A 10,381-nucleotide genomic window follows, 5' to 3' on the forward strand; every position below is an offset into this window, starting at 1 on the left:
AAAAGAATCACCCAAGAGGTCAATGCATCTATAGAGATGCCCTGTATTAATGAATAGATGCTGTGTGCACCAAAATTTACCAACTGAGTATCATGGATGTTGTTAGGAACAGCAACTACATTTGCAGTAACAGTGTACATGCTATATGAATCATTCCATAACTGGCTACATTTAAATGAGAGAAAACATTGCCAGACAAACTGGCAGCTAATAATACTGAAACTGGGAGTCAGTGGCACAGTCACAAGAATAGAGGAGGTTAATCTTGACACGTTGTGATGGGCAACGTGCTATATATGAAATTCAGACAGTATAAGCAAATTGCAATTTAGTGAAAAGGCTGCACAACGCTAAAAGTCTAGCGCTAGTAAATGCAATTAAATGAAGAAAGTAAATAATAAGGAAGCTAAAGAGCACTTTGGCAAGTATTTGTGTTAAATACATGAGATAAGTATTGGGTGGCAGGTCACATTGTTAAAATATGTATTTGGCACCTTACAAAGTAACTCCATAAAAGTGCCACTGGTCTGGAAAATTAGTTGAGTCTTGACAGGTATTTTAAACAAGAATCAGATTACATCACCATTCCTGCTCAGTCTGCTACAAGATTAAATGTTTAGTTTAAATTAAGTTTAAAAATTCACTCTTCAGTGATGTTTACTTTCCTTAACCAATCCCCAGAGCTGGTACCAGCCGCACAGACAGTGTGTCTATATCTAAAGGGGGCAAGGAGCATCTGAGAAGCTATTTTGGTCAAGTGTAGTACCATTTTAGAACTTTTACAGTCTTCACAGGGAAGATGGCGTCTTTTCTGTGTGTGTGAGGGAGAGATCTGTTCTCCAAAAGCCATGCTGGCTGCACTTCCCATCACCAAACACTCATTCAGTTATCAGCAACATTTCAGAGCTCTTGAGATTAATGACTGTTGCCATGTAAACAGTGTATTATAATGGGAAGCAGGGAAGACCAGCAGGACAGTGCACGAAGTAGTAACCAGGGAGAGCTCCTGATGCGCCAGGTTCACATTGAACACAGACAGTTTCAGCATGGGCAACTCTCTGAGAGCAATCATTGCCTTCATCCCTTCGGATAACTGCCAGAAATACCTCCTGGGAGACCTTGAAGAGATGCCAATTGACAGGATGGTGGATCTGAGCAGCAGGCAGCTCAGGAGATTTCCCTTGCGCGTCTGTTCTTTCAGAGAGCTGGTCAAGCTGTACCTGAGCGACAATAACCTGCACCAGCTGCCCCCTGAGCTGGAACAGCTGCAGAACCTCCAGATCCTGGCCTTGGATTTCAACAGCTTCCAAGAGCTGCCCCGGGTGGTGTGCACCCTCAGGCAGCTGTGCATCCTCTACCTGGGCAACAACAAGCTCTACGACCTGCCCCTGGAACTCGGCCTCCTGCAGAACCTCAAGACCTTGTGGCTGGAGTCCAACCGCCTGAGCCAGCTGCCCGAGGTGGTGTGCGAGCTGCGCCTCCTCAAGACCCTGCACGCCAGCTCCAACGCGCTGCGCGCCCTGCCCGCCCGGCTGCGGGGCCTGCGCGAGCTGCGCACCATTTGGCTCTCCGGCAACCTGCTGGCCGACTTCCCGCCGGTGCTGCTGCACATGCCCTTCCTGGAGGTGATCGACGTGGATCGCAACGCCATCCGCTCCTTCCCCAGCCTGGCGCACCTCCCCGGCCTCAAGCTGGTGATCTACGACCACAACCCCTGCAGGAACGCGCCCAAGGTGGCCAAGGGGGTGCGCAGAGTGGGGAGGTGGGCGGAGGAGACCCCCGAGCCCAGGAAGCGCGCCGAGCTGGGCAGGGAGGAGGAGCAGCCCGACGACAAGGAGCCGCCGCCGCCTGACACGCAGCCCCAGCCCGAGGGATCAGGCGGGCAGGAGGAGGCAGCCCCTGCTGGCGCTGCCGGCGACGGATGGTCTCCTGCGCCCTTCTCCGCCGTCTGAGCGGGGTTTGCGCGCCCCCGGCTGGCGCCTGCAAACATGCCCCTGCAATAGCGCCGGTCTTCACCTCCGGGTAGCTCAGCACGTGTCCAACTCAGGCGCCAGCGCCTAGCTTGTGTTCTCCACGACAGTAGTTTAGCGAACCCTAGCAGCTGGCAGGAGGTGCAGCTGTTGAAATGGGGGATCAAATTGCTCCCTCTGCTACAGCAGTCCGCCTAAGGTGGGGCTCAAACCCAGCACTTCCTGGGCAGGATGAGCAGGTGAAAATGACGGTATAAAGCCACCCCTTCGAAGTGACACGAGGGGTTTGCAGCCAGCGCCTTTTATTCCAAATGCAACCTCAGGAAGCCTGGCTCCGGATACTCTGGAGCACACTGAGCCCCAGCCGCATGGCTCCTCTTGTAGCAGGTATCAAAAGAAGTGCTCGTGGGGAAAGAGACCCCAGCAGCTTGTCCAGCTCCCCCCTCTTCTGCCTGGAAAAAGGGTGTAGCAAATATCCTTTGACTGTTCCCCACTAACACCTAAAATGACTAAGACTAGACTAAGCTACAGGGAGAATAAGGTTTGTTTACTTTGTGCCTTTGCAAGCACTTGATGCAGTCATTTCTTCCTTCAGTGGAGGGGTTTTTTTCACACAGCTGCAAACGGAGGGGGAAAGTTTTTTTTGTTTGTTTTTTTTTGTTTGTTTTTTTAAGGAAGATAGGATTGTAAAACCACAAAAAACAGGCAGGGCAACTTGCAGATGTAATATCTGCCTATGGCCACAAACCTGCACACACCTATGCTTAAGTAGATCAAGCCCTTGCCTTCCAGGGAACTATTCCCCTCCTATTGTTTGCAGAATTGAGGCCTGGATTTCGGCCACCTCCCTCACTCGGAAATTTACTAAATTGCAGGTTGATTGGGCCTCTCTACTTTAAAAGGCTGCACGTTTTGCTTTGGTGTGCCCTGGGTAATGATAATTGACTCAAAATGGGTTGAAGTTATGGCTACTAAGGTTATGCTTGCAGAGACCGTTCTGTTGATTTTATACTCCGCACAAAACTTGACAAGGTAATGGGGTTTCACTGGACTTAAAACAGGTACCTGTCTCTCTCATCTTAACAGCACAATATGCAAAAATGATAGTTGACTTTTAATAAAAGTTTTGATTGAGCAACTGTTTAATGTTAGATTAGTACATGGTGTCTAATTAAAGTTAAATCTGGATTTGGATCTGGTTCGTGCCCACATAGTGTGCTTCCTACTTATTAAACTAAATGAGGTGGAGTTTACTCAAGTGCCTTTAGCAGAAGGAAATTGCATTGCTCTGGAATTAACTGGATTACTTGTCTCAAATCCTTTACCAAATCTTGTTCTGCCAAACTAACAATTTTTTTTCATAAAATAAAAGGAATAACGTTTGGATTTTATGTATGAAGACACATGCCATCTGCTTGTTTCCTTTAGAATTAATGTGACTTTTCCTCTGTTTAATTTGTGCATCTTTCCTTTGCTAAACATATGAAACCTTATTACTGATCAAGATACAACAATTTTGTTTTATATCCCTGTGTAAAATTAAAATAACTGCAGGCAGTACTGACTGTCTGTTATAGCATTCTATTATAGCCCTTTCGCTAGTTGCCCTAGGAAGAGCCACTGAAATATTTTATTCAGCTTTGGGTATCATTGCCTTTTTGACATAATTTAGACCAGTGGTGTCAAACCTCTGGCCCTGAAGGGAGACTGAAAATTATTTGTGAATTGGAAGTATGTTCCCTAAGACATGTCCCATAATTGTTTTTCAATGGAAGGATTTAAATCAGACCCATCACAAGGCTACATTTCTGCCTTCTCCCATCCCTCCAGGAAATCCTCAGTAGAGAAATTGCAGGGGATTGCCGCTTGCACTTTCTGAACAAAAAAGGATTCTGACTGTGCCTCACAGTCCTGTTTGTGGCCCCTTGACCTTTAGGAAATGATGTTTGGCCGTACAACTGATAAAGTTGGACTCTCATTTGGAAAAAAACAAAAACAAAACCCATGCCCCATAGCAACATAAGTTTTGCTGGCATAAGTGCTTGTGTGCTCAGGATGCTCTGCTCTCCTGCCCATAGCTACCGCCACAAGTATGTCTACACTCAGGGGCTGCGTGGATTGATGCAGCAGGATCAACTGAGCGTGGCGGTAGAGACCCCCTCAATCAATCCCAGAAGTGCTTTCCGGTCAACACCGTAAATCCACCCCCCACCCCAAAAAAGGGGAAGGCTGCCTCGACTGGAGGGCGTCTCCCTATCGACACAGTGCAGTGGAGACATCGTGGTATGGCAACCTAAGTAAGTTGACAGGAGATAGATGCAAGCTACATAATGTAGCTTGCATATCTCAGGTCAACTGCCAGCAGCAGTGTAGATCAGGCCTCATGGCGCTGGTTTTATGTCGTCGAGGGGAGATTTCTCTCCTGTCGGCATAACGCAGCTACACAAGCGGTCCTACAGCAGTACAGCTGTGCCAGTGTAAGTTTGTAAGACATGGAAGGCTAGGATTCCTAAAAACTATTTATACAAGTTAGATCCCACATTTGTGACCCCCATCCTAAAGGACCAAAATCACTATATGTAAAAATAGCTGCAGTGGGTCTTTGTTGACATTTATTGTTATTGCACACACCAGCTACTGCTGGTGAAAGTAATGTCTGTATTTGACCGATTTAATTTTTTGAAATGATGTATTATAAATAGATTGGAGGGTTTAATAGAGACATCAAAAAACAGGACTTCAGATATTCATGTAAAGTTATTAGAACCATAACCCATTAGTCAGTCATTTATTCTACTATCATCTTTTGATATGCTGATAAATTCACACAAAGTGAACAAATTAGAACACTGGACTAAAGCCAAACTTTACAGATTCAATAATCACATAAGTGAATTCTAAACTAAATGTCTAGCCATATTTTTTTCTTTCAGAAGTCATTACAGGTGCAAGGCTGGTTCTAGGCAGTAACAATGGCAACTCTAGGAAGTTAATATTCAGTATACCTATTTAAAAATAATTCACACAGTTTTGCACTATTTTTCTCAGAGTAAAATAAACCAAATCAATACATATTTCTAAACTGTGAGAAATCTATATAATTAGTATTTATTTATATTGTAGTAGCAGCTAGAAGCGTCAAGCAGGACAGGCTGATGTCTTAGAGGCTACAACAGAAGTGGGTCAGAGATTAGAAGAGAGTAGTAGCCTCTTGGATCAGTTGTTTCATATGGGAGAATGAGGCATCCTGCTCTCAGACAAAAAAAGCAGCATTAGGCCCTAATTTGAATGAAACAGATGAGGATGGAATCTCTTCATTCGTTTCCAGATATATCTTAGAGAGACAAGTTTGAGGATGAGATGTTCCATCTTAAGCTAGCTGGGATTCTACTCTTTTGTTTTGGTAGCATGTAAAAATGAAGGTGGCCATGGAACCATATGTGCTGCCTTTCAGCACCAGTCTTAAATTTTTATCTCATGCTACACACTTAAAACAGAGTGAGAATTAAGCAGACATTACAGACAAAGCAGGTCAACTATTATAGAAATATCTGAGTTTTTAAATGTCACAAGCATTATTTTCCTAGCGGTAATCTTACTGTCACTCACTACTCCAAGACTGAGTATTCTCCATGTAACTGTGCAGGAATATATCACCTATGGGGGAATAATATTTATTTAGTAAGCTGTTAGAAGATCTGCAGAGTTTGAAAGATCAGATAGCTTGCAATGGAGCTGGAGGAAGGGACAGAGTACAAATGCAACAGTCAAAAGTGAAATATTAATGCAATCACCACATGAATGTCATCACATATAGAGTATACTTAAAATATTTGAAAACAATGCATCTGTAACAAATAGTAAGTAAGTAATATAGATCAGTCTATTTAAACAATTCTAACATTTTTCCAATTGATCTATCATATCTTTCCAAAGATGTTGTGTTAGAACTCCAGAACATCATCAACATTTTGGTTTTAAACGGTCATTGGCAAGAATAAAACTTTTTCAAGAGAAAAACAGCGAGAGTTCTGTGGCACCTTAAAGACTAACAAATTTATTTGGGCATAAGCTTTCGTGGGCAGAAACCCATTTAGTCAGGTGCATGAAGTGGAAACTTCAGTTTGGTAGGTATATATACACATGCAAGGATGGGTAAATTACATCACAGTGAGGCGGGTGATTTGGTATGGCCCCACAGTATGCCAACATTTTCATGGCTGACTTAGAACAACGCTTCCTCAACTCTCGTCCCAAAGTGCCCCTCCTTTATCTACACTACATTTATGACATTTTCATCATCTGGACCCACGGAAAAGAGTCCCTCGAATAATTCTACCGGGATTTCAACAATTTTCACCCCACCATCAACCTTAGCCTGGACCAGTCCACACAAGAAATCCACTTCCTGGACACTACAGTGCAAATAAGTGATGGCCACATAAATACCACCTTATACCAAAAACCCACTGACTGCTATACGTACCTACATGCCTCCAGCTTCCACCCGGGATACACCACACAATCCATTGTCTACAGCCAAGCCCTAAGATACTACCGCATTTGCTCCAATCCCTCAGACAGAGACAAATACTTTCAGGATTGCTATCAAGCATTCTTAAAACTACAATACCCACCTAGGGAAGTGAAGAAACAGATTGACAGAGCCAGATGGGTACCAAGAAGTCACCTACTACAGGACAGACCCAACAAAGAAAACAACAGAATGCCACTGGCCATCACCTACAGCCCCCAGCTAAAACCTCTCCAACACATCATCAAGGATCTACAACCTATCCTGGAAGACAATCCCTCACTCTCACAAACCCTAGGAGGCAGGCCAGTCCTTGCTTACAGACAGCCTCTCAATCTGAAGCAAATACTCACCAGCAACTGTACACCGTACAATAGAAACACTAACCCAGGAACATATCCTTGCAACAAACCCCATTGCCAACTCTGCCCGCATATCTACTCAAGTGACACCATCACAGGTCCTAACCACATCAGCTGGAGCTCTTTCACCTGCACATCTACTAATGTGATATACGCCATCATGTGCCAACAATGCCCCTCTGCCATGTACATTAGCCAAACCGGACTGTCTCTATGCAAAATAAATGGACACTAATCAGACATCAGGAATGGTAACATTCAAAAACCAGTAAGAAAGTACTTCAATCTCCCTGGACACTCAGTAACAGACTTGAAAGTTGCCATACTTAAACAAAAAAACTTCAAAAACTCCAGCGCGAAACTGCTGAGCTGGAACTCATATGCAAACTTAACACTATCAGACTAGGTCTGAATAGAGACTGGGAGTGGCTTGCCCACTACAAAAAATAATGTTCCCTCTTTTGACATTCACACCTTCTCATCAACTGTTGTGAATGGCCTCATCCATCCTGATTGTATTAACCTCGTTAACACTCGCCCTCCTCACTGTGATGTAACTCACCTATCCTTGCATGTGTATATATACCTATCAAACTGAAGTTTCCACCTCATGCATCCAACGAAGTGGGCTTCTGCCCACGAAAGCTTATGCCCAACTAAATTTGTTAGTCTTTAAGGTGCCACAGAACTTTCGCTGTTTTACTAAAAACAGACTAACACGGCTACCCCTCTGGAACTCATCAACATTTCAGGAGAAAGTTAACCATGTGATGAAGAGCACCACCTCAGAGTTTTGATCGTGAATAGCCTTCATAAGAACAAGGAAAATTACAAAACTAGTAACCACAATAGCAACTGGAACAGAAACAAATTATGTGAAAGTGTTAGACAAGAATGGCAATGGAAGAGAGGGTCTGACATTACTTCTAGGATGATGAAGAGGGCCCAGATGGATGTACCAAGATTTCCCTGACAGGAGCCCTAAAAAACAACAGATACCCTCACAAGTAAGTGGAACTAATTCCTCCTATTCCCAGACAACAGCAGCTTCTGAGCAAATCATTTCTCCCTTCCACCCTGCTCCCGGACAATAAGACTCCCCCGTTGGCATTTGGGCAGCAGCAGCTCCTTTTTAAAGTTCACTGCTCTAGTTGCTGTAATCTAGTGCCTGAGTTCAGAACCACTGACCAAGTTATCAAGCAAGAAGGCCCCTGTATTGCACAATTTTTTAGGCCCCTTCCTTTGCTGTATAATAGGCAAGTTCAATTTTCAAATGTGTCTAAGCCACACTTGTGAAGAAAACCTTAAACAGAACTAAGAGCAACCAAGTCATTTCTGCATCTCAGGAACTGGCCCACAGTCTTCAGTCTCAATGGTGCTATTCAGTGAGACTTTAGTACTACAACATATGCCCACAAATAATTTAGTCTACTGTCTGTCCTGAAACTATTCCCTTAAATATTTATTTCTGCCTATGACAAAGGCAAAACAGTTCTTTACCCATACAGTAACTGTTCCTTACCTGAAGAACTGTTGTTCTGCGAGACGTTTTGTGCCCAAATATGTTCCATTGTAGGTGGGTTTGTGCCCGCTGCATTCAGGTCAGAGATTTTACCAGCAATACCTCTTGGTGGTGCATGTGCCCCTGCCCTCCTCATGCTCTTAGGTGAGGGCATAAAAGGGGCCGCCGCCTCCCTCTCTGTTCCTGTACGATGGACGTTATATCTGAAGTACCAGGGAGGTGGGAGGGTCATGAAACATATATGCATAACGTATCTTGAAGAACAGTTACTGTACAGGTAAGTAACCATTTTTTTCTCCTTGATCGTGCATTCCACTATAACTGACTCATCAGCTGTTCCTTTATAGGTGGAGTAACTTCAGATCATCTGAACAGAGACCAACATCAACTTACCAAAGTTGGCATTGTCATGAGATGGCATAATGAGTGGAAAAGGTATGCACAGACAACCATGTTGCTGCCTTGCATACATCATCTATTGGAACTTTGCCCAGAAAAGCTGATGAACTGTACAGCCCTGGTGAAGTGAGCAGTTATTCTCAGTGGAGGAGAGACATTAGCAAAATTGTAGCAGAGCTTAATGAAGTTGGAAATCCAGTGTGAGATTTGCTGAGAGGACACTGCTTGACCCTTAATTCTCCCAGCATAGGCTACAAAAAGGCTGAAGGATCCAGTGCAGTCCAAGCAGAATGCCAGAGCCCTACGAACATCTAAAGTATGAAGTGTTTCCTCAGCTTTAGATGAATGGGAAGAACACCAAAAGATTAAATATCTGGTTTAGATAGAAAGCTGACACTACCTTAGAGAAACTTAGGGTGTTGCCTAAGGGAACTCTTATCCTGCGAAAGGAGGGTCAGCCAGAGCCTTATGTTCTGAAACCCTCATTGCAGAAATGATAGTCACCAAAAGGACCATAAACTTAGCCAATAAAGATAATTAAGTTGTAGCCATAGGGTAAAAAAGGAGGCCCTCTATAAGTGTGGAGAGGACTAGATTTAAATCCCATTCAGGTACAGAAGCAGATAGTAAACATTAAAATTCATCTACTGACATGTAGTACAAAAACAAGCCAACTGAATTCACAGAACTAACTGAAATGCCTAACAATTTCAGATGTAAAAGATAGTCCTGCACATGTAATCTCTCTGTGATAGGGCAAGAAATCCTAGGATTGCAATTAAGTCGAAAATCTCTTCTACTTTGCTGTGTACGTGGCTCTAGAGAACTCCTTTCTACTGCTTCCCAAGATGGTCTGAACTTCTCGGGAGCACATATTTTCATGAATATTGAACCAGGGATCATCCGTGCCATAAAGTGGAGAGCCTTGAGGTTGGGATGCAGAGATTTTTCTTGGTTCTGGTACAGAAGATCCTTAAGTAGCAGTCAAGGTGACCATCTGAAAAGCTGACAAAGGTCCATGAACCAGTACTGTCTTGGCCATGCCAACGCAGTAAGGATTAATAGTGATTTGCCTCATTTTAACTTCTTGAGCACCCACAGAATGAGAAGAGCTGGAGGAAATGAATATAGGAGATGACTGAACAATGGAAGAAGAAAGGCATCTGTGATGGAAGCTGGGCTGCAGCCTGCCCTGGAGTAAAATCTCATGCACTTGTTCAGGTTGATCACGAACAAGTCTATTATAAGGTACCCCCAGCAATGGAAAAATCTGGAGAACATCCTTCCTGATTGTCCACTACTGTTGTTTTATGAAAACCCTGCTGAGGTATCCACTAATTTATTTCTCATGCCTGGAAGGTGAAAGCTTCCTGGAAACTTTCTGACAAATGCACAAATTACATAGGGCAACAGCCTCCTGGCACAGCTGAGGTGACTTTCCACCTCCCTCTGTTCTGATAAAACATGGCATTGGTGTTGTAAGAACTTGTATCATCAGGTTCTTGATGCTGGGCATAAATATCTCACAGGCCCAACTAAGAGCTCTGAGCTCAAATGCATTTAAGTTCAGTGAAACTTCCAGGGGGTGACCAAA

The 10,381-nt window shown here is 43.9% G+C and overlaps 1 protein-coding gene across 1 annotated transcript; it reads left to right on the forward strand.

Annotated features, from left to right (window-relative positions):
* The first annotated feature begins 598 nt into the window (after positions 1–598).
* LRRC10 (leucine rich repeat containing 10) lies at positions 599–3,361 on the forward strand. The gene has a single exon (XM_067563937.1). The coding sequence runs from the start codon at positions 1,047–1,049 to the stop codon at positions 1,950–1,952; it is 906 nt and encodes a 301-aa protein (XP_067420038.1). The 5' UTR covers positions 599–1,046; the 3' UTR covers positions 1,953–3,361.
* The last annotated feature ends 7,020 nt before the right edge of the window (positions 3,362–10,381 follow it).

Source organism: Emydura macquarii, unplaced genomic scaffold (assembly GCF_026122565.2).
Source record: "Emydura macquarii macquarii isolate MOO-44397 ecotype Brisbane River unplaced genomic scaffold, CSIRO-AGI_Emac_v2 contig_2636, whole genome shotgun sequence".
Lineage (NCBI taxonomy): Eukaryota > Metazoa > Chordata > Testudines > Chelidae > Emydura > Emydura macquarii.

Excerpts from the sequence above, each read along its gene's own strand:
- LRRC10 (XM_067563937.1), top strand. The coding sequence starts at position 1,047 with ATGGGCAACTCTCTGAGAGCAATCATTGCCTTCATCCCTTCGGATAAC.